At 44.5% G+C, this 27,261-nt stretch overlaps 1 protein-coding gene across 4 annotated transcripts; it reads right to left on the bottom strand.

The window, feature by feature from the left end:
• Window positions 1-1,882: 1,882 nt before the first annotated feature.
• Window positions 1,883-27,261, bottom strand: LOC121586252 (metalloreductase STEAP4). Of its 4 annotated transcripts, none has more exons than XM_041902802.2 (11): window positions 26,993-27,261; window positions 26,640-26,857; window positions 26,366-26,473; window positions 26,215-26,285; window positions 25,992-26,079; window positions 13,419-13,697; window positions 13,228-13,322; window positions 11,948-12,058; window positions 11,797-11,839; window positions 10,707-10,871; window positions 1,883-2,934 (listed from the first exon to the last, which is right to left on the bottom strand). In XM_041902802.2, exons 2-11 carry the CDS (start codon window positions 26,853-26,855, stop codon window positions 2,671-2,673), a joined length of 1,440 nt encoding a protein of 479 aa, XP_041758736.1. In that variant the 5' UTR covers window positions 26,856-26,857; window positions 26,993-27,261; the 3' UTR covers window positions 1,883-2,670. The 4 variants fall into 4 exon arrangements, with proteins under 4 accessions (XP_041758736.1, XP_041758737.1, XP_041758733.1 ...); XM_041902803.2 differs by having other exon boundaries at window positions 27,100-27,261; XM_041902799.2 differs by having other exon boundaries at window positions 26,941-27,260.

The following is a 27,261-nucleotide window of genomic DNA, read 5'->3' as shown; positions in this document are numbered from 1 at the left end:
CATGTGTCTCTCCTCAGGCCGGTGGTGGCTGGTCCGCTCCAGGAGTCTGAGGTGCGGGAGGTCCCTCCGCCCCCTTTGGACATCGAGGGGGCCCCGGCATACTCCGTCCCATCCTGGATTCGAGGCATCGGGTGGGGGGCCTTCAGTACCTCGTGGAGTGGGAGGGGCACGGTCCGGAGGAGCGGTGCTGAGTCCCGGTGAAGGATGTCCTCGATCCCTCCCTGTTGCGGAATTTCCACCATTGCCATCCGGATCGCCCTGCTCCGCGTCCTCCTGGCCGTCCCCGAGGCCGTCCCCGAGGCCGGTGTCGGCACGCTCCTTGAGCTGCTCGTCGGGGGGGGGGTTTACTGTCACGACTTCCTCCGAAGCTGCCTCCTCTCCTTGTTCGGGCAGGCTTCGGCTTTTGTCTTCACTGGCCTTCTAGCCACAGCCGCTCCTCTTTTCATCATTCCATTTGTTTTGTCTTGTTTTTCACAAACACCTGGTTCATATCCCCTCATCAGTCTCTGTATAAGTATTCCCTCTGCTCCCAATGTCTTTGTATGTTATTGTTTCTATGTGGAGGTGTGGAGGTGTGGCTAGCTCGGTTGAGCATTCATGTTACTTTTGTCGCCGGGATATTCACCCATGTGTTTTGTTTTCCCAGTGCGCATTGAAGTGGCACTGTATTTGGTTTTCGCATTGCTGCGAACTGCTGCATTGGACGAATAAACCATATTCTGTGATTCACACCTCCTGTGCCTGACTCTGTCCTCATCACCCACTACAATGTGGAAACAAACTTTTTTGAGCATCAACAAATTAAAAGGTAAATTTAAACAGTATGGTCCATTTTAAACATTTAAATAGCCTGCATTATTCACCTGTGCATTTTTTGTTTCCTCATAAACCAGGTTTCCATCCAACCTTTTTATGCAAGTAAAGTATACAGTACCAGTCAAAAGTTTGGACACATCTACTCATTCAAGGGTTTTTCTTTATTTTTACTATTTTCTACATTGTAGAATAATAGTGAAGACATCAAAACTACAAAATAACACACATAGAATCATGTAGTAACCAAAAAAGTGTTAAACAAATCAAAACATATTTTATATTTGAGATTCTTCAAAAAGCCACCCTTTGCCTTGATGACAGCTTTGCACACTCTTGGCATTCTCTCATCCAGCTTCATGAGATAGTCACCTGGAATGCATTTCAATTAATAGGATTGCCTTCTTAAAAGTTAATTTGTGGAATTTCTTTCCTTCTTAATGCGTTTGAGCCAATCAGTTGTGTTGTGACAAGGTAGGGAGGGGGGCTATACAGAAGATAGCCCTATTTGGTAAAAGACCATGTCCATATTATGGCAAGAACAGCTCAAATAAGCAAAGAGAAACAACAGTCCATTATTACTTTAAGACATGAAGGTCAGTCAATACGGAACATTTCAAGAACTTTAAAAGTTTCTTCAAGTGCAGTTGCAATAACCATCAAGCTCTATGATGAAACTGGCTCTCATGAGGACCACCACAGGAAAGGAAGACCCAGAGTTACCTCTGCTGCAGAGGATAAGTGAGGATGACCTTGAGGCTTCTTGGATGGGCACATCTAATGTAAATCTATGACAGCACCCAAGGGGCTTGAATTTTCGAGCTCTCCCCATATATTTTGCGGTGACGTAGTGTCCCCATGAGTGACAGAACACTGAGCCAATCACGGTGCAACTAGAGAACATTACCAACCCCTACACTCCGTATTTTCCGCTGGCTGCCCCACCACCACAGAAAGCACTGAGCTAGGCTGAAACACCTACATTTTGGAGCTGCCTTATTCAAGAAAGCAAAAAAGAGACCATGTTTGTATGTGGCTTTATTAACTCAAACTGATATGTGACACGTATAAATGCCAAAATAACATGCAAAACAGGCAACAACAAAAAACGGGTGGGGCTCTGCCCTGAATGATGGGTCGCCACTGATGGTGTGTCACTTTTGCCACATGAACAAATGGAAGTGCTCCCCATAACAGAAGACACTGTGGGCCACTCTGTCTATCTAGTGATGAAAGGGAAGCCTGTTGGTGGGATTCAGAGAGTCTGTTTTCTGGAGGAAATATCAACACTCTGCCCCAGAGAGGATCACATTGATATAATATATGTTTTTATGTGTCTGACCTGCCCCTGGAGATGTATCAGACAGACACAAAATATATGAAACCTGTATTTCATCCAGGGATAACTATACAGTCAGTCAAAGAAGAGAGAGAGAGAGAGAGAGAGAGAGAGAGAGAGAGAGAGAGAGAGAGAGAGAGAGAGAGAGAGAGAGAGAGAGAGAGAGAGAGAGTTTTCACCATTCTCTTTACATAAGAGAGACAACTTGTTTCACCAAGTGAAAACTAGTGTCTGGTTTACGTACGGTTGAAAATATTTCTATTAAAATGCAACAATGTTTACAGTGTAATACAAAAAGAAATACAAATGCATATCAATTAAATTATATTGTTGGTTTTTGATCCCAGAAACATGGCAACCGATGATTGAATGGTAGCCAACATCTGAGGGTATAATAGCCAGAACAAAGAAACAAGAGTTCATGCCTCGATGACAAAGCTGTCATCACACTGAGGGTGTTATTTTGTGTCTGTGTGTGTGTGTCTCTGTGTGTGTGTCTGTGTGTGTATTTGTGTCCTCTAAGGGATCAGTGGTTGGCTGTCTTTAGGGTTCCTCCAGTCTGCCCCCCTCTCCCAGCCCTGGCGTATGCGGGTGATGGTTCGGTCCACACAGGGGGTGATGAGCAGCAGCTTGAGCAGCAGCACCACAGAGGGAAGCACCAGACACAGCATGTAGCCCGGTGGGGTGTACCACTTGTAGGTGGAGGAACGCAGGAACCTGTTCCAGCCATACAGGTAGGTGTGAGCCGTACACAACAGCAGAGTCAGGTGACCCAGCTTGGACTGGTGGGGGAGAAAATAACACATAAACACATGAACCACGCACACGCGCCAGTCTCATGCACAGATAGAGGTCTAAGGGTGCCTGAGCACCTGCCCTTTTGCCCTCCTATGAGAAATGAAACTTCTTTGTTACAATGTGTCTATTTTCTCTATTGTTATTTAAATTAATTGCCCATCAAACTAGCTAATTTCTAAAAAATATATATTGGAAAGTTTCCCCTCCCTAGCTGCCAAGAAGCCATGTCAGGCTATCAATCAAGTTAGAGTAGCTAGCTTATTGAACTGTCTTAGCTGGCATGCCTGCTGGCAAGGTTGGTAGACTTTAGAAAAGCAAGCAATAACGAAATGTACTAAATAAGACTCACATTCCTTTCAATCTTTTACCCAGATTTTAGCAGAGATGCAGAGAATAATATTTAGTTTCTTTAAAAAAGAACCACCAGTCAGGAGGATACAGACAGCTCAAGAGGTTTGCTTAGATATGCAGAAAAATAGTGTATATATATATATATATATATATATATTGTGATGTCACGAGAGGCTGTGTCCTGGAGGGACGTTACATCCCCCTGAGATGGCTGCAAACCCAGACAGCTATGGCTCCATCTGCTGGTATGGTCGGGAACTCCAACCCTCTGTGGCCAATCTTCCCACGCAGCTGAAACCAATGAGGGGCTGATGGGCTGGAGTTGGTTTGAAGGGAAGAGACACGGTCTGGAGGGTGGGCTCTGGGAAGAAGAGAATTGTGTTATAATTTCGTTAGTTGCCGAAGACCTTGAATAAAATCCTTGTTTTGGTTGAACCTGGTCTCCTTGCACTACTTGGGCAATCCCGCTGGAAGCTGTGTAGCCTCTCGTGGCATCACAGATGGTGGAGAATACAGGCACGCTCAAGCGTTGATAGTGCATGTCGGAGGAGGATACCGAAGGTTTGATCACCCAGTTTTCCAAGTTGGCCGTAGGCTCCCCGTCGACTGATATGGAGGACATATTGAAAGCCCTTGTTGCTGGCCAGCAAGCCCAGATGCAAGCAAACGTGGCTCTCTTGGAGGAGCAAAAGAAAGCCAACCTTCTGAAGGCAGAGGAATTGCAGTTGCAGAGACAGAGGGTGGTCCAAAATACCCGCCCAATAAAGGCAAGTGACTTTATATCTAAGATGGGAGCTACCGATGACATTGAGGCATACCTGCATGCATTTGAGGCCACGGCCACTAGGGAAGCCTGGCCCAAGCAACAGTGGGTTGGTCTGTTAGCCCCCTTTCTAACCGGGGAATCGCTGAATGCTGTCCGGGACCTGGGCCCTGACCAGGTTACTGACTATGATGCCCTGAAGTCTGAGATCCTCAGCAGATATGGACTCACAAAGCTTGGTATGGCCCAGCGCTTTCACAGCTGGACCTTCCAACCAGACCAACCTCCTCGGGCGCAGATGCATGAACTTGTCCGAATCGCAAGGAAATGGCTGGATCCGCAGAGGAATACAGCAGCGGCGGTGGTGGAGGCCGTTGTGGTGGATCGTTACCTACGCGCCCTGCCTTATGAGGCAAAACGGTTCATCAGTCAACAGGCCTTGACCACGGCTGATCTGACCGTGGAAGCTGTGGAAAAGTACCAGGCCACAGCGGAGATGCTGAATGCTTCCCGAAAAAGACCCCAGGAGTGCGGCCCCACCACAAATGGGAAGGACCCGTCCAAAGGACCCCAAGGTCTCGAACCCAGCCACGTCAGGACTTATCCCGGCTCCAGGGGGAGCCAGAAACCAGGCGGGTCCAAGAAGAGTACACCAGGAGGGGGGAAACTCGACAGTGTTACCGGTGTGGGGAGATGGGACATATCTCCCTGGCAGTGTGGGAAACCAGCCGATGAACCTATGCCCACTGCGGAGTCCTCCAGCTCAGCACCCACACACCGTTTTGCCTCGCTCTTGGGAGTCGTAGATGGCGGCCCAGATCGACCCCCCCCACCTGCCCGGTAACTGTGAATCACCATGATGTGGAGGCCTTACTGGATTCTGGTAGCCGGGCCACCCTGGTGCGTAAGGATTTGGTGGGCCCAACGTGTCTGACCCCGGGGAAAGTCCTCCCAGTTTCCTGTGTCCATGGGGACACCAGAGAATACCCCATTACTGAACTTACAATGACCAGCACACGGGGAACCATACACACGACGGCGGGGGTGGTTGATTCCCTCCCCGTCCCTGTCCTAATTGGACGAGACTGCCCAGCCTTTTACCCACTCTGGAGAGAGTCTCAGGAGAGGATAACCCGAGTACCTCGGAAACGGAGAGGCAAGACTCATCCTGGGAAGGCTCCGGTGAAATCCTCTGAGTTACTCACTCCCGCCCGGGCTCTGATAGGGATGGCAGGTGCCCAGACCGACACAGAGACGGAGCTACAGAATCTGGACAAAGAACTGTCTGGTCTGAAGGGGACCGCTGAGAGGTATCGTTTGTTAAAGCAACAGTTAGACATGAAGACAGAAGAGTTAGATATCCTCCAGGCTAAACTCCAACAGAGCTCCTTCCCTAAGCAACAGGAGGAGCTGGAGAGGCTGCGCAGGACCATCGAGGAGTGTGAGGAGACCCTGCGCAGTAGTAAGGAGGTCCAGAAGAAGGCAGAGGAGAAGTACAAGGTGTTGGAGAACAAGATGAAGAATGCGGAGGCAGAGAGAGAGAAGGAACTGAAAGCTGCTCAACAGAAGCTAAACTCTGCTAAAACCAAGGCTGATGCGTTCAGTAAGAAACTCAGGGAGAGACAACAGGAGGCTGAGTCCCTGGTCCTAGAGGTGGAGGAGTTGAAGAGAGAGCAGGCTGGCAAGCACCACGGCAATGCGGACGCCCTCGCCCGGCGTGATGCCTTCTTCGCTGCCTTTACCCCGACGAGGACGTCGGTCCCGAGGAGGGGGATGTGTGATGTCACGAGAGGCTGTGTCCTGGAGGGACGTTACATCCCCCTGAGATGGCTGCAAACCCAGACAGCTATGGCTCCATCTGCTGGTATGGTCGGGAACTCCAACCCTCTGTGGCCAATCTTCCCACGCAGCTGAAACCAATGAGGGGCTGATGGGCTGGAGTTGGTTTGAAGGGAAGAGACACGGTCTGGAGGGTGGGCTCTGGGAAGAAGAGAATTGTGTTATAATTTCGTTAGTTGCCGAAGACCTTGAATAAAATCCTTGTTTTGGTTGAACCTGGTCTCCTTGCACTACTTGGGCAATCCCGCTGGAAGCTGTGTAGCCTCTCGTGGCATCACAATATATATATATATATATACACAGTGGGGGAAAAAAAAGTATTTAGTCAGCCACCAATTGTGCAAGGTCTCCCACTTAAAATGAGAGAGGCCTGTAATTTTCATCATAGGTACACGTCAACTATGACAGACAAAATGAGAAAAAAAAATCCAGAAAATCACATTGTAGGATTTGTAATGAATTTATTTGCAAATTATGGTGGAAAATAAGTATTTGGTCAATAACAAAAGTTTCTCAATACTTTGTTATATACCCTTTGTTGGCAATGACACAGGTCAAACGTTTTCTGTAAGTCTTCACAAGGTTTTCACACACTGTTGCTGGTATTTTGGCCCATTCCTCCATGCAGATCTCCTCTAGAGCAGTGATGTTTTGGGGCTGTCGCTGGGCAACACGGACTTTCAACTCCCTCCAAAGATTTTCTATGGGGTTGAGATCTGGAGACTGGCTAGGCCACTCCAGGACCTTGAAATGCTTCTTACGAAGCCACTCCTTCGTTGCCCTGGCGGTGTGTTTGGGATCATTGTCATGCTGAAAGACCCAGCCACGTTTAATCTTCAATGCCCTTGCTGATGGAAGAAGGTTTTCACTCAAAATCTCACGATACATGGCCCCATTCATTCTTTCCTTTACACGGATCAGTCGTCCTGGTCCCTTTGCAGAAAAACAGCCCCAAAGCATGATGTTTCCACCCCCATGCTTCACAGTAGGTATGGTGTTCTTTGGATGCAACTCAGCATTCTTTGTCCTCCAAACACGACGAGTTGAGTTTTTACCAAAAAAGTTATATTTTGGTTTCATCTGACCATATGACATTCTCCCAATCCTCTTCTGGATCATCCAAATGCACTCTAGCAAACTTCAGACGGGCCTGGACATGTACTGGCTTAAGCAGGGGGACACGTCTGGCACTGCAGGATTTGAGTCCCTGGCGGCGTAGTGTGTTACTGATGGTAGGCTTTGTTACTTTGGTCCCAGCTCTCTGCAGGTCATTCACTAGGTCCCCCGTGTGGTTCTGGGATTTTTGCTCACCATTCTTGTGATCATTTTGACCCCACGGGGTGAGATCTTGCGTGGAGCCCCAGATCGAAGGAGATTATCAGTGGTCTTGTATGTCTTCCATTTCCTAATAATTGCTCCCACAGTTGATTTCTTCAAACCAAGCTGCTTACCTATTGCAGATTCAGTCTTCCCAGCCTGGTGCAGGTCTACAATTTTGTTTCTGGTGTCCTTTGACAGCTCTTTGGTCTTGGCCATAGTGGAGTTTGGAGTGTGACTGTTTGAGGTTGTGGACAGGTGTCTTTTATACTGATAACAAGTTCAAACAGGTGCCATTAATACAGGTAACGAGTGGAGGACAGAGGAGCCTCTTAAAGAAGAAGTTACAGGTCTGTGAGAGCCAGAAATCTTGCTTGTTTGTAGGTGACCAAATACTTATTTTCCACCATAATTTGCAAATAAATTCATAAAAAATCCTACAATGTGATTTTCTGGGCGGGATTTTTTTTTCTCAATTTGTCTGTCATAGTTGACGTGTACCATGATGAAAATTACAGGCCTCTCTCATCTTTTTAAGTGGGAGAACTTGCACAATTGGTGGCTGACTAAATACTTTTTTCCCCCACTGTATATATATATATATATTTTTTTTTTACATATAATTAAGGTGTTTGACAAATGCCAAATTCTCCAACTTCCAGACGGGGGGCCTAGCCATCACCCAGCCATCCTCACGTACCTTGTGCCCCCATATTTTTTAGGGTGCATGACGCCCTTGCACACACACACACACACACACACACACAGGATCTCTAGGTGAATTCTCCTGGCCTGTTCTAATATATTCCTTCTAAATTACATCTGATGAATAACTTAACATTTAAATCACTGCATCAATTTGAGGGTAATGAATGAATTAGAGAATGAGCCGGAGTTTCTCCTGACCCAGTTACATTTATGAATGAGTGTGTGTGCTCCCTGTAGTGATGGGAATAAAGCTTCATATCCCCAGCGCATAACCTCTGGCTTGTCTGCTGAAAATCTGATTACTTTCCTGGAGTATTATTGCATTCTGTCCTGGATGTTGGCTCTGCAACCCGCATGAATATGTCAGTAGGGGAAACACTGAAGGAGATAAGTGTACAAATTAGGGCTGGGAATGGCCAGGGACCTCACAATACGATATTATCACGATACTTAGGTGCGATACGGTATGTATGGCAATTCCCACGATTCTATATGTATTGTGATTTGATACTTTGATTTTATTGGGATTTGATGTTCCAAAAATATTGTTCAACTATACAGTATGTCTGCTGCAGAGAGACAAGAGAGAGCATGAGAAAAATAGTTTTTTTTATCAGTCATGAAAATAAAAGTGCTGAAAACATTGGCTCACTATTTAAAAAGAAGATGGAGAACAAGCTATAGGATGAAAAATACCAGAGGCACAGCCGACCACTAGCGGTTTTGGGGGGGCCAGTGCCCCTGTGACAACAAGCTTGGACCTCCTTGTGGCCCCCACAAGGAGGTCCAATGCAAAATGCAAAATACACAAGCAAAGGGATTCAGAATGAGGTTCTGAGTTGTTTGGCAGACATGGTTCGAACAAAAATTATAGAAGAAGTGAAAGACAGTGAGATCTTTAGCATAATGGCAGACAAAAAAAAAGGAGAAGATATCTCTAGTACTCAGGTACTATTTCAGTGGAGCTGTCCATGAGAGCTTTCTCCACTTTGAATCGGCTGATCGACTAGATGCAGCAGGGCTTACTGACAAAATCATACACATATTAGAAAGTCATGGTCTTCAATACAAAAACAACCTAGTAGGCCAAGCATATGAAGGTGCTTCAGTTATGAGTGGCAAGCATTCAGGCATCCAGGCACGCATTAAAGAACAAGCAACACATGTTTTTTACATCCACTGCAGTGCACACTGTCTAAACTTAGTTTTAGTGGATACAGTCAAAGCTGTCCCTGAGGTAGGACAGTTCTTCTCCTTACTAGAAAGACTGTATGTCTTCACATCTGGGTCATATGTGCATCAAAAATGGCTTAGTGTACAAAGAGAGATGTACCTAGGTGCACCTAGAGAGCTTCAGAGACTAAGTGACACTCGCTGGGCATGTCAATATATGGCTCTACATACTATTATGGATAGATTGCCTGCCATTAAGCGAGTCCTGCAAGACATAGTCCAAGAACACAACGGTGACAGATCTGTTGAGGCACGATGTCTGCTTGCACAGATGGATTTACAATTCATTGTGTGTCTTGTTACGCTCCATCAAGTTTTTGGAGAAGCAACATTTCTATCAGCTATGCTACAGTCTTCATCACTTGACCTGTCAAAGGCTGTTGATTTAGTTGAAGCCTTAGTTCAAACTTTGAATGACTACAGGGATGAGTCATTTTTTAATGACCTATGGAATAAAGTGTTGAACACAGCTGAGCAATGTGATACTGCAATACAGCCCCCTGCAAATGACCAAAAAAGCTAAGCTCTCAATTTAATGGAGACTGTGTACTCAGTACAGGTCGTCAGATTCAGAAATAGATAAAGACAGTTTTCTTACAACCTTTTTCTACCCTGTCTTAGATCAGATGCTCAATGAGCTTAACAGATGGTTCTCTAGCAAAAACTGTGACAATGAATGGCATCCAAACTTTAAACCCCAAAAGTGATGCATGTCTCAAAGAGAAGTCCCTGTTTCCATTTGCTAGAATGTATGAATCAAATATTGAGGACTTGGGGCATGAACTACATAAATTCAGAAGATTGTTACAAAGGAAAGTACAGAGTGGCATGCAGACCCTCCAGTGTAGTAGAGCTAGCATTATTCATTGAGCCTCATAAAGAAGTTTTCTTTGAGCTCTTTAAACTGTGCAAAATAGCTGTTTCAATCCCTGTTAGTACCGCTTCTTGTGAAGAGTTTTTCTGCACTAAAGCTGGTGAAAACGTATCTTAGGTCCACAATGTCAGATGAGAGATTAAGCAATTTAGGTGTATTGAGTCAAGGAAGGCAAAGGCCTTGAATCTAGATGAATTTGCTGATCTTTTTGCAAGAAACCACAAAAACCGTAGAATACAGTTGATGTAACTGATACTGAATATGTAATGCAAATGTAAAAATAATGTAAATGCAAATAAACATTTGTTGAATGATTATAAACATGGTATTTTGCCTATTAATGCCTGCAATGCAGTGAAGAAAACAATATGACAACAATAATGTCTAATGTAACTGGCCCCAGCCTGGCCCCCCCAGTTGAAATGGTCTAGAACCGCCACTGCAGCCAACTAGCGCTAGTTAACGCTACCTGGCAAAAAAAATTTAACACGTTTTTTTTTACAAATCGATACTTGGGAGTCAAAGTATCAATATAATATCGTCCAAAATAATATTGCGATATGTAACTGTATCGATTTATTCCCCCATCGCTAGTAAAAATGGGCAGAAAATTAGTGCCTAGAATTAGTGTCTGGTCTAAGCATCAGTGTGTCCAGTCCTGGTGATCCCACCTGTACGAAGCTGAACTCCCTCCAGCTGAGAGCGTTACTGACGGAGGGAAGAGATGTGATTCCTAACAGGACGTACAGGCCAAATCCCAGAATTCCCAGGGATAAGTAGGAGTCGCCACGCCAGGCCATTGTGGTATCAAACTCAGTGGTCCTGTTCTCTCTGATCTGAGAGAGAAAGAGAGAGAAAAGGAGAGTGAGAGCAAGAGAGGTGTAAACCAGTGTTTATATTCAAAACCAGTGCCTGAATCCTGCTATATACTGTAGGTGTGTGTCCAATGTACAGATGTTTGATCTTAATATGACCAGTATTGTGTCACAGCAAAATAATCCTGCAGCAGCAGCATTTGAAAGTTTAGTCCATTCACACATTTCTGGCGATGTAATGTTACTTGATTGGTGGTTAGGCTATTAGCTGGCCAAAATTAGGCTACATTAAAAGTGCAATACTGTTAAGATATGCTCTGGTGCATTGGCGACTAAGAAAATATTTTTTAAACCTCCTGCTTTGGGCTGGATATCTCAATGTGTAGTTCATACATTCATAATCTATGAGAATAATTACTTTCTTACCTTGATTAGCCATGAAATACTTAGTTTGAAAGTGACTGTTTTCTTGAAGCTGTGCCACACCATTTTCCCTACATTTCCCCCATGTGGACCAGCCCCCTAGCAATTTGAGTTCTAGCCAAAAAGCTTCAGCCCCTCGGATTTGAGTGACAGTTAGCAAGTGGCCTGCCCAGCATTAACCAATGAGGTTGCAGGGTGGGCCTAATGGTTCAGTGGTCACAGCAGAGACAGAGAGTAAGCAATGATAAGCTGCACATATGTGACATAGTATGCGTTTTCGGGGACCACTTTTGGCTGATGAGTGCTACTTTCAGAACTACTGCCTAAAACGTACACAAAAGTTCAGGAGAATCTCTTTAATATAACCATGTATTAGCATGAATTTATGTCAATCCTGCAATACAGGAACATTTTCAGTGACAACAGAGCGATCAAATTAAGATTTATACACAATTTTGTCTATCCAATGTTCACTGTTTTGAAAGTGTTTACTTTGGCCTTAAAGCTGGGTAGGTGTTCTTACCAGAGAGACAGTGCGTTCAGTGGACTTGAACCTCACATAGTACCTGGGAACAAAATCAATACTTTCTTTACTAAAACCAAAGGAAGATACATTTCACTGTGTGTGTGCGCGCATGCGTGTTTGTGTACATTTGTGTATGTGCTCCACTGACCGTATGGGTATGATCAGTGTATAGAGCACGTGCAGAAAGGCGAACCCCAGCGCCAGTAGACCCAGCTGTTTCCTGCACAGCATCCAGCGGTCCAGCCAATCAGGGAAGCGCCTGATGTTAAACACACAAACACTTATAATCAACATAAATACAATATATATACAAAAGTATGTGGACACCCCTTCAAATTAGTGGATTTGGCTATTTCAGCCACACCCTTTGCTGACAGGTGTATAAAATCGAGCACACAGCTATGCAATCTCCATAGACAAACATTGGCAGCAGAATGGCCTTACTGAAGATCTCAGTGACTTTCAACGTGGCACTTACATAGGATGCCACGTTTCCAACAAGTCAGTTAGTCAAATATATGCCCTGCTTGAGCTGCCCCAGTCAACTTTAAGTGCTGTTATTGTGAATTGGAAATGTCTAGGAGCAACATGGCTCAGCCGCGACATGGTAGGCCACACAAGCTCACAGTATGGGACCGCCGAGTGCTGAAGCCATTTGCAATGCCAAGCGTCGGCTGGAGTGGTGTAAAGCTTGCCGCCATTGAACTCTGGAGCAGTGGAAATGCATTCTCTGGAGTGATGAATCACGCTTTACCATCTGGCAGTCCGACGAACAAATCTGGGTTTGGCGGATGCCAGGAGAACGCTACCTGCCCGACTGCATAGCGCCAACTATAAAGTTAGGTGGAGTAGGAATAATGGTCTAGGGCTGTTTTTCATGGTTCGGGCTAGGCCCCTTAGTTCCAGTGAAGGAAAATCTTAACGCTACAGCATACAATTACATCTGCTTCCAACGTTGTGGCAACAGTTTGGGGAAGGCCCTTTCCTGTTTCAGCATGACAATGCCCCTGTGCACAAAGCGAGGTCCATACAGAAATGGTTTGTCGAGATCGGTGTGGAAGAACTTGACTGGCCTGCACAGAGCCCTGATCTTAACCTCATGGAACACCTTTGGGATGAATTGGAACGCTGACTGCTAGCCAGGCCTAATCGCCCAACATCAGTGACGACCTCACTAATGCTCTTGTGGCTGAATGGAAGCAAGTCCCCGCAGCAATGTTCCAACATCTAGTGGAAAGCCTTCCCAGAAGATTGGAGGCTGTTATAGCAGCATAGGTGGGACCAACTCCATATTAATGACCATGATTTTGGATTGAGATGTTCAACAAGCAGGTTTCCACATAAATTTGGTCATGTAGTGTACATACGTACGCAACATTGTATGCAAACACACTCCCATACATACACACACACACACACACGTCTGACCTGTACTTGGTGCCCCTGTAGAGCTGCAGGAAGGAAGCCAGGACACTAGGCAGGTAACAGAGAGACAGCATGATCAGAGACACGATGGGACACACCTGGAGAGAACACACACACACACACACCTTGAACAGCTGGTAACACACACAGAAACAAACAGAACACAAACACTCAGAGGGCCTGTGGGCCAGTACCTTGTTTGCCAGTGAGACCATGATTCTGAAGGAAATGTCTTTGCCCTGGGTGACGTATGAGTAGATGATGTCTCTGATCAGCAAGTAGAAGAAGAAGGCAGCACTGAGGCCGATGGCGATGCGCAGTGGGAGCCTCCACTGGGGGAACAGCTGCAAGGGGAAGTCCTCCAGTTCCCGGGCTGCTGAGAGAGAGCCCCGGTCCAGGGCACTGAAACCCAGCTTGGTGGCTACCACCATCACCACCTGCTTGGCCTCTGCACTTTCCCCGCAGATATACACCTGACATACAGTGGGGAGAACAAGTATTTGATACACTGCCGATTTTGCAGGTTTTCCTACTTACAAAGCATGTAGAGGTCTGTAATTTTTATCATAGGTACACTTCAACTGTGAGAGACGGAATCTAAAAAAAAAATCCAGAAAATCACATTGTATGATTTTTAAGTAATTCATTTGCATTTTATTGCATGACATAAGTATTTGATACATCAGAAAAGCAGAACTTAATATTTGGTACAGAAACCTTTGTTTGCAATTACAGAGATCATACGTTTCCTGTAGGTCTTGACCAGGTTTGCACACACTGCAGCAGGGATTTTGGCCCACTCCTCCATACAGACCTTCTCCAGATCCTTCAGGTTTCGGGGGCTGTCGCTGGGCAATACAGACTTTCAGCTCCCTCCAAAGATTTTCTATTGGGTTCAGGTCTGGAGACTGGCTAGGCCACTCCAGGACCTTGAGATGCTTCTTACGGAGCCACTCCTTAGTTGCCCTGGCTGTGTGTTTCGGGTCGTTGTCATGCTGGAAGACCCAGCCACGACCCATCTTCAATGCTCTTACTGAGGGAAGGAGGTTGTTGGCCAAGATCTCGCGATATATGGCCCCATCCATCCTCCCCTCAATACGGTGCAGTCGTCCTATCCCCTTTGCAGAAAAGCATCCCCAAAGAAGGATGTTTCCACCTCCATGCTTCACGGTTGGGATGGTGTTCTTGGGGTTGTACTCATCCTTCTTCTTCCTCCTAACACGGCGAGTGGAGTTTAGACCAAAAAGCTCTATTTTTGTCTCATCAGACCACATTACCTTCTCCCATTCCTCCTCTGGATCATCCAGATGGTCATTGGCAAACTTCAGACAGGCCTGGACATGCGCTGGCTTGAGCAGGGGGACCTTGCGTGCGCTGCAGGATTTTAATCCATGACGGCGTAGGGTGTTACTAATGGTTTTCTTTGAGACTGTGGTCCCAGCTCTCTTCAGGTCATTGACCAGGTCCTGCCGTGTAGTTCTGGGCTGATCCCTCACCTTCCTCATGATCATTGATGCCCCACGAGGTGAGATCTTGCATGGAGCCCCAGACCGAGGGTGATTGACCGTCATCTTGAACTTCTTCCATTTTCTAATAATTGCGCCAACAGTTGTTGCCTTCTCACCAAGCTGCTTGCCTATTGTCCTGTAGCCCATCCCAGCCTTGTGCAGGTCTACAATTTTATCCCTGATGTCCTTACACAGCTCTCTGGTCTTGGCCGTTGTGGAGAGGTTGGAGTCTGTTTGATTGAGTGTGTGGACAGGTGTCTTTTATACAGGTAACGAGTTCAAACAGGTGCAGTTAATATAGGTAATGAGTGGAGAACAGGAGGGCTTCTTAAAGAAAAACTAACAGGTCTGTGAGAATTCTTACTGGTTGGTAGGTGATCAAATACGTATGTCATGCAATAAAATGCAAATTAATTACTTAAAAATCATACAATGTGATTTTCTGGATTTTTGTAAGTAGGAAAACCTGCAAAATCGGCAGTGTATCAAATACTTGTTCTCCCCACTGTATATGCATGCACATACAGTGGGGTCTGAAATTATTGACACCCTTGATAAAGATGAGCAAAAATGCCTGTATAAAATAATATTTTTAAAATACTGAGCTATATTGTATGCTCCAGAAATTTGGGAAATTATATTATTTTATACTAATACAAGTGCCCAGAGAAATATATTTTATTCAACAAGTAATACAAAAATCTTTAAAAGGTAGGGGTCAAAATTATTGACACCCCCGTTTTCAATACCTTTCAATACCTCACTTTGCGAGGATAACGACACAGCCTTTTTCTAACATTTTAGAAAAATGTAAATGCCTGGAGTTTGCAAAATGGCATTGGCACTTTGATTGGTACAGGTGCTTTTGTCAGATGACATGAAAATAGAGCACGCCAGTTGTAGATTTGGTGTTGAAAAACAGAAGCATATGCAGAAAAGTACTTAAAATCCACTGTTAAATATTTGACTCGTTTCAGGACACTAGGCATACGTCACTACTTCACAGGAGAGGCATTTGAATGTAAACAAAAATAAATAAATAATATTAGTTTTCTGGCAGAAATGCCTTCTGGAACATGTGAACTTTCATGTGCCTTAATAACAAACTTGTATGCCATCTGTAAATACAAATACAATTGTTAAATTACGAGCCAAGTTGGTTTAGGTACGGAAAAAGACAGGAACCTTCCCGCTAGCCATGATTGGCTGAGATAATGGATGGGCTGGACATGCCGAGAGATGAGTTCGGATTGGTTGCCATGTAGCACGCTTCTGTCTATAACATGAGCTGGCCAGTATGTGTAGGTAATCCTTTCTAACGCTGCTTTTTTGAAATATATCACGTAGTAGAACTGCAAAAGTGTTGTTTTCTCCTTTCTGGAGGACTGAGTTTTGAAATCAGTGGAATGTGCCTGGTGGAATTAAATAATGATAGCTAAGAAGAAATTCTGGCGTTTGATTGCAAATATGCAGAGGGAGTCGAAAAGAGAACACCCAGAAGGCTGTTGTATAAAACACCTGTCTCCGGATTACATCTTCAAACTAAGGACAACCATGGCATCCGTGACAGACAGGGAGAAGCGTCCATCCATGTATACGGGTAAGATAGTCTAGCTAGCTACATTTTCAGATGTTATACGTTTCTTTTTTTTCTTTCTTTTTTTTAACCTTTATTTAACCAGGTAAGCCAGTTGAGAACAAGTTCTCATTTACAACTGCGACCTGGCCAAGATAAAGCAAAGCAGTGCGATTAAAAACAACAACAACGAGTTACATATGGGATAAACAAAACGTACAGTCAAAAACACATTAGAAAACCTATATACAGTGTGTGCAAATGTAGTAAGTTATGGAGGTAAGGCAATAAATAGGCCATAGTGCAAAATAATTACAATTTAGTATTAACACTGGAGTGATAGATGTGCAGAAGATGATGTGCAAATAGAGATACTGGAGTGCAAATAAGCAAAATAAATAACAATATGGGGATGAGGTAGTTGGGTGGGCTAATTACAGATGGGCTGTGTACAGCTGCAGTGATCGGTAAGCTGCTATGACAACTGATGCTTAAAGTTAGAAAGGGAGATAAGTCTCCAGCTTCAGAGATTTTTGCAGTTTGTTCCAGTCATTGGCAGCAGAGAACTGTAAGGAATGGCGACCAAAGGAGGTGTTGGCTTTGGGGATGACCAGTGAGATATACCTGCTAGAGCGCATACTACGGATGGGTGTTGCTATGGTGACCAATGAGCTAAGATAAGGCTGGGATTTGCCTAGCAGTGATTTAGAGATGACCTGGAGCCAGTGGGTTTGGCGACTAATATGTAGTGAGGGCCAGCCAACGAGAGTGTACCGGTCACAATGGTGGGTAGTATATGGGGCTTTGGTGACAAAACGGATGGCACTGTGATAGACTACATCCAAATTGCTGAGTAGAGTGTTGAAGGCTATTTTGTAAATGACATCGCCGAAGTCAAGGATCGGTAGGATAGTCGGTTTTACGAGGGCATGTTTGGCAGCATGAGTGAAGGAGGCTTTGTTGCGAAATAGGAAGCAGATTCTAGATTTAACTTTGGATTGGAGATGCTTAATGTGAGTCTGGAAGGAGAGTTTATGGTCTAACCAGACACCTAGGTATTTGTAGTTGTCCACACAAGTCAGACCCGCCGAGAGTAGTGATTCTAGTCGGGCAGGCGGGTGCAAGCAGCGTTCGATTGAAGAGTATGCATTTAGTTTTACTAGCGTATAAGAGCAGTTGGAGGCCACAGAAGGAGTGTTGTATGGCATTGAAGCTTGTTTGGAGGTTTGTTAACACCGTGTCCAATGAAGTGCCAGATGTATACAAAATGGTGTCGTCTGCATAGAGGTGGATCTGAGAGTCACCAGCAGCAAGAGCAACATCATTAATATATACAGAGAATAGAGTCGGCCCGAGAATTGAACCCTGTGGCACCCCCATAGAGACTGCCATAGGTCCAGAAAACAGGCCCTCCAATTTGACACATTGAACTCTATCTGAGAAGTAGTTGGTGAACCAGGCGAGGCAGTCATTTGAGAAACCAAGGCTATCTAGTATGCCAACAAGAATGTGGTGATTGACAGAGTCGAAAGCCTTGGCCAGGTCGATGCAGACGGCTGCACAGTACAGTTTTTTTGATCGATTGCGGTTATAATATCGCTTAGGACCTTGAGCGTGGCTGAGGTGCACCCATGACCAGCTCGGAAACCAGATTGCATAGCGGAGAAGGTACGGTGGGATTCGAAATGGTCGGTGATCTGTTTGTTAACTTGGCTTTCAAATACTTTCGAAAGGCAGGGCAGGATGGATATTGGTCTGTAACAGTTTGGATCTAGAGTGTCACCCCCTTTGAAGAGGGGGATAACCGCGGCAGCTTTCCAATCTCTGGGGATCTCAGACGATACGAAAGAGAGATTGAACAGGCTAGTAATAGGGGCTGCGACAATTTCGGCGGCTAATTTTAGAAAGAAAGGGTCCAGATTGTCTAGCCCAGCTGATTTGTAGGGGTCCAGATTTTTCAGCACTTTCAGAACATCAGCTGTCTGAATTTGGGTGAAGGAGAAGCGGGGGGCATTGGCAAGTTGCAGCACAGGGTGCAGAGTTGGTGGCCGGGGAGGGGTAGCCAGGTGGAAAGCATGGCCAGCTGTAGCAAAATGCTTGTTGAAATTCTCGATTATCGTAGATTTATCAGTGGTGACAGTGTTTCCTAGCCTCAGTGCAGTGGGCAGCTGGGAGGAGGTGCTCTTATTCTCCATGGACATTAGTGTCCCAAAACTTTTTGGAGTTAGTGCTACAGGATGCACATTTCTGTTTGAAAAAGCTAGCCTTTGCTTTCCTAACTGATTGTGTATATTGGTTCCTGATTTCCCTGAAAAGTTGCATATCGCGGGGGCTGTTCGATGCTAATGCAGTACGCCACAGGATGTTTTTGTGCTGGTCAAGGGCAGTCAAGTCTGGGGTGAACCAGGGGCTATATCTGTTCTTAGTTCTGACTTTTTTGAATGGGGCATGCTTATTCAAGATGGAGAGGAAAGCACTTTTAAAGAACAACCAGGCATCCTCTACTGACGGAATGAGGTCAATATCCATCCAGGATACCCGGGCCAGGTCAATTAGAAAGGCCTGCTCGCTAAAGTGTTTTAGGAAGCGTTTGACAGTGATGAGGGTTGGTCGTTTGACCGCGGACCCATTACGGATGCAGGCAATGAGGCAGTGATCGCTGAGATCCTGGTTGAAGACAGCGGAGGTGTATTTAGAGGGTAAATTAGTCAGGATAATATCTATGAGGTTGCCCATGTTTACGGATTTAGGGTTGTACCTGGTAGGTTCCTTGATAATTTGTGTGAGATTGAGGGCATCTAGTTTAGATTGTAGGACGTCCGGGGTGTTAAGCATATCCCAGTTTAGGTCACCAAGCAGTACGAACTCTGAGGATAGATGGGGGGCAATCAATTCACATATGGTGTCCAGGGCACAGCTGGGGGCTGAGGGGGGGCTGTAGCAAGTGACAACAGTGAGAGACTTGGTGGATTATTAGAAGTAGAAGCTCAAACTGTTTGGGCACAGACCTGGATAGTATGATAGAGCTCTGCAGGCTATCTCTACAGTAGATTGCAACTCCACCCCCTTTGGCAGTTCTATCTAGATGGAAAATATTGTAGTTGGGTATGCACATTTCTGAATTTTTGGTCACCTTCCTAAGCCAGGATTCAGACACTGCTAGAACATCAGGGTTGGCGGAGTGTGCTAACGCAGTGAGTAACTCAAACTTAGGGAGGAGGCTTCTGATGTTAACATGCAAGAAACCAAGGCTTTTACGGTTACAGAAGTCAACAATTGATAGCGCCTGGGGAGTGGGAGTGATACTGGGGGCTACAGGGCCTGTCAGAAAGTCGTTTTTATTTCAAGTTAAAGTGTACTGTTAGATAGCTAGCTAACGTTAGCTGGCTGCCTCGCTAGCTAGCTAACGTTACGTGTATGATCTGTGTAGTAATATTATTCGTATCTCAGATCCATTTGCATTGCTAGTTATAGCCTAACGTTAGCTAGCTAGCTAACATTGAACCTGGTTGGTTAGCTACCTGCAGATTCATGCAGGGTAGTGACGTTATGAGTTGGGATTATGGTTCAATGTTTAGTTAGCTAGCTACATGTCTAAACAAAAGACTCCACTATGCAAGTAAACATTTCACTACACCTTCTGTATCCTGTGCATGTGACAAATAAACTTTGATTTTATTTGATATAGTATGTGTTTACCAGAGACGGTAATGTGAAGAACATGACCTACACCAAAGTCAACTTAGGGTATAATGTTAGGCCAACGAGACATTGTCGAAGTTCTAAAATGCTCCGGTAGAATGCCCTGCTTTTATTTAGTCACACTCACAACCGTGAGCTATTTTCTGTAATTGGCTCACCATTAACTTGTAAATAAAGATCTTGTTGTGAGTTTATTTTCCTGTAATAATGAAGACAAATGAGCTAAAGTGAAGATGTTGTCAGCTACAGCGGCTTGCGAAAGTATTCACCCCCCTTGGCATTTTTCCTATTTTGTTGCCTTACAACCTGGAATTAAAATGGATTTTTTTTGGGTTTGTATCATTTGATTTACACAACATGCATACCACTTTGAAGATGCTAAATATTTTTTGGGGTGAAACAAACAAGAAATAAGACAAAAAATCAGAACTTGAGCATGCATAACTATTCACCCCCCCAAAAGTCAATTATTTTTAGAGCCACCTTTTGCAGCAATTACAGCTGTAAGTCTCTTGGGGTATGTCTCTATAAGCTTGGCACATCTAGCCACTGGGATTTTTGGCCATTCTTCAAGGCAAAACTGCTCCAGCTCCTTCAAGTTGAATGGGTTCCGCTGGTGTTCCGCTGGTGTACAACAATCTTTAAGTCATACCACAGATTCTCAATTGGATTGAGGTCTGGGCTTTGACTAGGCCATTCCAAGGCATTTAAATGTTTCCCCTTAAACCACTCGAGTGTTGCTTTAGCAGTATGCTTAGGGTCATTGTCCTGCTGGAAGGAGAACCTCTGTCACAGTCTCAAATCTCTGGAAGACTGAAACAGGTTTCCCTCAAGAATTTCCCTGTATTTAGCGCCATCAATCATTCCTTCAATTCTGACCAGTTTCCCAGTCCCTGCCGATGGAAAAACATCCCCACAGCATGATGCTGCCACCACCATGCTTCACTGTGGGGATGGTGTTCTCGGGGTGATGACATAGCGTTTTCCTTGATGGCCAAAAAGCTAAATTTTAGTCTAATCAGACCAGAGTACCTTCTTCCATATGTTTGGGGAGTCTCCCACATTCCTTTTGGCGAACACCAAATGTGTTTGCTTATTTATTTCTTTAAGCAATGGCTTTTTTCTGGCTACTCTTCTGTAAAGCCCAGCTCTGTGGAGTGTACGGCTTAATGTGGTCCTATGGACAGATACTCCAATCTCCGCTGTGGAGCTTTGCAGTTCCTTCAGGGTTATCTTTGGTCTCTTTGTTGCCTCTCTGATTAATGCCCTCCTTGCCTGGTCCGTGAGTTTTGGTGGGCGGCCCTCTCTTGGCAGATTTGTTGCGGTGCCATATTCTTTCAATTTTTTAATAATGGATTTAATGGTGCTCTGTGGGATGTTCAAAGTTAAGGATATTTTTTTATAACCCTGCCCTGATCTATACTTCTCCACATCTTTGTCCCTGACCTGTTTGGAGAGCTCCTTGGTCTTCATGGTGCCGCTTGCTTGGTGGTGCCCCTTGCTTAGTGGTGTTGCAGACTCTGGGGCCTTTCAGAACAGGTGTGTATATATACTGAGATCATGTGACAGATCATGTGACACTTAGATTGCACACAGGTGGACTTTATTTAACTAATTATGTGACTTCTGAAGGTAATTGGTTGCACCAGATCTTATTTAGGGGCTTCATAGCAAAGGGGGTGAATACATAATCACGCACCACTTTTCCGTTATTAATTTTTTGAAACAAGTTATTTATTTATTTTCACTTCACCAATTTGGACTATTTTGTGTATGTCCATTACATGAAATCCAAATAAAAATCCATTAAAATTACAGGTTATAATGCAACAAAATAGGAAAAAATAAAATACTTTTGCAAGGCACTGTATATGATATGGTCATTATTTGAACTGGCTAGCCAGCTACAGTGGGGAAAAAAAGTATTTAGTCAGCCACCAATTGTGCAAGTTCTCCCACTTAAAAAGATGAGAGGCCTGTAATTTTCACCATAGGTAAAGTGGGGGAAAAAAGTATTTAGTCAGCCACCAATTGTGCAAGTTCTCCCACTTAAAAAAATGAGAGGCCTGTAATTTTCACCATAGGTAAAGTGGGGGAAAAAAGTATTTAGTCAGCCACCAATTGTGCAAGTTCTCCCACTTAAAGATGAGAGAGGCCTGTAATTTTCATCATAGGTACACGTCAACTATGACAGACAAATTGAGAAAAAAAATCCCGCCCAGAAAATCACATTGTAGGATTTTTAATGAATTTAATTGCAAATTATGGTGGAAAATAAGTATTTGGTCACCTACAAACAAGCAAGATTTCTGGCTCTCACAGACCTGTAACTTCTTCTTTAAGAGGCTCCTCTGTCCTCCACTCGTTACCTGTATTAATGGCACCTGTTTGAACTTGTTATCAGTATAAAAGACACCTGTCCACAACCTCAAACAGTCACACTCCAAACTCCACTATGGCCAAGACCAAAGAGCTGTCAAAGGACACCAGAAACAAAATTGTAGACCTGCACCAGGCTGGGAAGACTGAATCTGCAATAGGTAAGCAGCTTGGTTTGAAGAAATCAACTGTGGGAGCAATTATTAGGAAATGGAAGACATACAAGACCACTGATAATCTCCCTCGATCTGGGGCTCCACGCAAGATCTCACCCCGTGGGGTCAAAATGATCACAAGAACGGTGAGCAAAAATCCCAGAATCACACGGGGGGACCTAGTGAATGACCTGCAGAGAGCTGGGACCAAAGTAACAAAGCCTACCATCAGTAACACACTACGCCGCCAGGGACTCAAATCCTGCAGTGCCAGACGTGTCCCCCTGCTTAAGCCAGTACATGTCCAGGCCCGTCTGAAGTTTGCTAGAGTGCATTTGGATGATCCAGAAGAGGATTGGGAGAATGTCATATGGTCAGATGAAACCAAAATATAACTTTTTGGTAAAAACTCAACTCGTCGTGTTTGGAGGACAAAGAATGCTGAGTTGCATCCAAAGAACACCATACCTACTGTGAAGCATGGGGGTGGAAACATCATGCTTTGGGGCTGTTTTTCTGCAAAGGGACCAGGACGACTGATCCGTGTAAAGGAAAGAATGAATGGGGCCATGTATCGTGAGATTGAGTGAAAACCTCCTTCCATCCGCAAGGGCATTGAAGATTAAACGTGGCTGGGTCTTTCAGCATGACAATGATCCCAAACACACCGCCCGGGCAACGAAGGAGTGGCTTCGTAAGAAGCATTTCAAGGTCCTGGAGTGGCCTAGCCAGTCTCCAGATCTCAACCCCATAGAAAATCTTTGGAGGGAGTTGAAAGTCCGTGCTGCCCAGCGACAGCCCCAAAACATCACTGCTCTAGAGGAGATCTGCATGGAGGAATGGGCCAAAATACCAGCAACAGTGTGTGAAAACCTTGTGAAGACTTACAGAAAACGTTTGACCTGTGTCATTGCCAACAAAGGGTATATAACAAAGTATTGAGAAACTTTTGTTATTGACCAAATACTTATTTTCCACCATAATTTGCAAATAAATTCATTACAAATCCTACAATGTGATTGTCTGGAAAATAAATTCTCATTTTGTCTGTCATAGTTGACGTGTACCTATGATGAAAATTACAGGCCTCTCTCATCTTTTTAAGTGGGAGACCTTGCACAATTGTTGGCTGACTAAATACTTTTTTCCCCCACTGTACACGTCAACTATGACAGACAAAATGAGGAAAAAATATCCAGAAAATCACATTGTAGGATTTTTAATGAATTTATTTGCAAATTATGGTGGAAAATAAGTATTTGGTCAATAACGAAAGTTTGAAAACTCAATATTCAACTACAAAGTATTTGAAAAGTTGGTATTTTCAAATAAAATACAAAAACATTTGCTCAGGTCTGGTGTGTGTGTGTGTGTGTGTGTGTGTGTGCATGCTTTTATATGCTTCTCTTTACAGAGGATGCACAGTACAGGTTTGTAGCTCCAGAATGAAGCTGTTCTTATTCAGCACAGAGGAAAGAAAGTAAAATCAACATGTTGACAGTCAACATGTACAGTGGATTCAGAATGTATTCACACCCCTTGACTTTGACCCCATTTTGTTGTGTTACAACCTACATTTATAATGGATTAAATGGAGATTATGTGTCACTGGCCTACACACAAAACCCCATAATGTCAAAGTAGAATTATGTTTTTTAGAAATGTTAAAAAGTTTATACAAATTGAAAAGCTGAAATGTGTTGAGTCAATAAGTATTCAACCCCTTTGTTATGGCAACCCTAAACAAGTAAAAATATGCTTAACAAGTCACATAATAGGTTGCATGGACTCAATAATAGTGTTTAACATGATTTTTGAATTACTACCTCATCTCTGTACCACACACATACAATTATCTGTCAGGTCCCTGAGTCGAGCAGTGAATTTCAAACACAGATTCAACCACAAAGACCAGGGAGGTTTTCCAATGCCTCGCAAAGAAGGGCACCTGTTGGTAGATGGGTTAAAAAAAAGCAGATATTGAATATCCCTTTGAGCATGGTGAAGTTATTAATTACACTTTGGATGGTGTATAAATACACCCAGTCCCTACATACTTATTGACTCAAGATATTTAAGCTTTTCATTTTTTATTAATTTGTAAAATGTTTGAAAAACATAATTCCACTTTGACATTATGGGGTATTGTGTGTAGGCCAGTGTGAGAGAATCTAAATGTAATACATTTTACATTCAGGCTGTAACACAACAAAATGTGGAAAAAGTCAAGGTTTGTGAATACTTTCTGAAGGCACTGTGTATAAACGACATATACAAAAGTATGTGGACACCCCTTCAAATGAGTGGATTCGGCTATTTCAGCCTCACCCATTGCTGACAGGCGTATAAAATCGAGCACACAGCCATGCAATCTCCATAGACAAACATTGGCAGTAGAATGGCCTTACTGAAGAGCTCAGTGACTCTCAAAGTGGCACCGCGTTTGGATGCCATCTATCCAACAAGTCAGTTCGTGAAATGTCTGCCCAGCTAGAGCTGCCGCAACGTGGTAGGCCACACAAGCTCACAGAATGGGACCACTGAGTGCTGAAGTGCGTAGCGCGTAAAAATCATCTGTCTTCGGTTGCAAACTGCCTCTGGAAGCAACATCAGCATAATAACTGTTCGTCGGGAGCTTTATGAAATGGGTTTTCATGGCCGAGCAGCCGCACAAATGCCTAAGATCATCATGCGCAATGCCAAGCGTCGGCTGGAGTGGTGTAAACCTTGCTGCGATTGGACTCTGGAGCGTTCTCTGGAGTGATGAATCACGCTTCACCATCTGGCAGTCCGACAAACAAATCTGGGTTTGGCGGATGCCAGGAAAATGCTACCTGCCCCAATGCATAGTTCCAACTGTAAAGTTTGGTGGAGGAGGAATAATGGTCTGGGGCTGTTTTTCACGGTTCGCGCTAGGCCCCTTAGATCCAGTGAAGGGAATTCTTAACGCTACAGCATACAATGACATTCCAACCGATTCTGTGCTTCCAACTTTGTGGCCCTTTCCTGTTTCAGGATGACAATGTCCCTGTGCACAAAGCGAGGTCCATACAGAAATGGTTTGTGGAGATCAGTGTGGAAGAACATGACTGGCCTGCACAGAGCCCTGACCTTAACCCCATTGAACACCTTTGGGGTGAATTGGAACACCGACTGCGAGCCAGGCCTAATTGCCCAACATCAGTGTCCGACCTCACTAATGCTCTTGTGGCTGAATGTTAGCAAGTCCCCGCTGCAATGTTCCAACATCTAGTGGAAAGCCTTCCCAGAAGAGTGGAGGCTGTTATAGCAGCAAAGGGGGGGACCAACTCCATATTAATGCCCATGATTTTGGAATCAGATGTTCAACGAGCAGGTGTCCACATACTTTTGTTCATGAAGTGTATATATACTTTAATCTAGTAGTCAATTGGTTTCATGGACATGGCTTGAACCTCATTTGTGTACCTGTCTGTTGGCATCTGAAGGTCCATTCTGCAAAGCCCAGGCAGACAGGGTGTTGAATCCTTTAACCACCTCAGCTCCAGGGACCAGACTGCTCAGGTACATATAACCACATTTACAGTACAGCAACATACACATACTGTAGATACACATCAACATATAAAAACATTTCTAATTAACAAAAAAACATACACATAATAACAACAACACACTGTATAGTTCTCACCTTTGCAGGTACTCCGCATTGGCCTCTGGGTACTGATTCTTCCTCAGGTTATTACTGAGGTCCACCAACACCTGCAATTCAACTATACAGTTACATATTGACAAAGCAGACATTCATACATATAGCAGAAGTAATAAAATATATATGCTACCTTCCCCTTTAGCTGATTGGCCAGTGGTACCAGGAAGTCGTAGTGTTCTCTCTGGACAGCGATGAAGATCAGACGGGCTGACTGGGCAGCTGCAGCATGGCCCAGGACCTGCATATACATCATCAACATATTGATACACACAAACACACATACAGTATATTCACATATACTCCTTCAAACATAAACAAACATATTCAAATACATTTACAACTCAGTAAAAACACATATCCACATTTAACATATCATATGAAACCAGATCTACTTTATTTTGTACCTGTGCTCCGTGTGGTAGGAGGCTGCTGCTGTGGGGCCGTCGGCTGCCGAACACCAACCCATACCCCGCCTGCAGCAGACGCAGGCCCAGAGAGCGCCCCATGTCCCCCGTCCCAAACACACACACCCTCTCATACTCCGGTGGGGCAGGGACAGCCTCCCTCATCAGTGACAGGGACACACACTCACTCTTCTCACTCCTCTCCTGACCCGTCATGCCTGAACAGAGACAGGCAAAGATCTCCTTGAGTCGTAGGTAGAGTCAACAGAAAGTGTCAGAAAGACCAAAGAGTTTAAAATACCTTCCTGAAGTTGCAATTACAGAAAAAGCACATCCACATAAATGGAGCTCACAGGATGAATGTCCCTTTCACTTCGCAAAGTTTTTCAGCAGACACCTCCTCTAGACGGAGTCTTACAGTCCAGACAGAGCACTGTCAATCAATGCTAGGACAGCTTACTGTAGTTGAACTCCTGCAATGAAAGGTTCTCTGCATTACATGTCCCAAAACAATAGTCTTCAGAGTTGGAGCAGCTCCTCTGAGTTATCAAGATGAATGTCTGACTGAGACACTACTGACTGTCTATTTATGTCTGGGCACGCTCCTGGAGGGAGGAGGGAA

The sequence above is a fragment of the Coregonus clupeaformis genome, chromosome 17 (genome assembly GCF_020615455.1).
Source record: "Coregonus clupeaformis isolate EN_2021a chromosome 17, ASM2061545v1, whole genome shotgun sequence".
NCBI classification, from domain to species: Eukaryota; Metazoa; Chordata; class Actinopteri; order Salmoniformes; family Salmonidae; genus Coregonus; species Coregonus clupeaformis.
This window is presented reverse-complemented; position numbering and strand designations above follow the sequence as displayed.

Excerpts from the sequence above, each read along its gene's own strand:
- LOC121586252 (XM_041902800.2), bottom strand. The coding sequence starts at position 26,855 with ATGACGGGTCAGGAGAGGAGTGAGAAGAGTGAGTGTGTGTCCCTGTCA. Across the intron at positions 13,323-13,418 it reads TGGTCTCACTGGCAAACAAG|GTGTGTCCCATCGTGTCTCT; the intron begins GTACTGGCCCAC and ends TGTTCTCTCCAG. Across the intron at positions 11,840-11,947 it reads ACACTGATCATACCCATACG|GTACTATGTGAGGTTCAAGT; the intron begins GTCAGTGGAGCA and ends TTTTGTTCCCAG.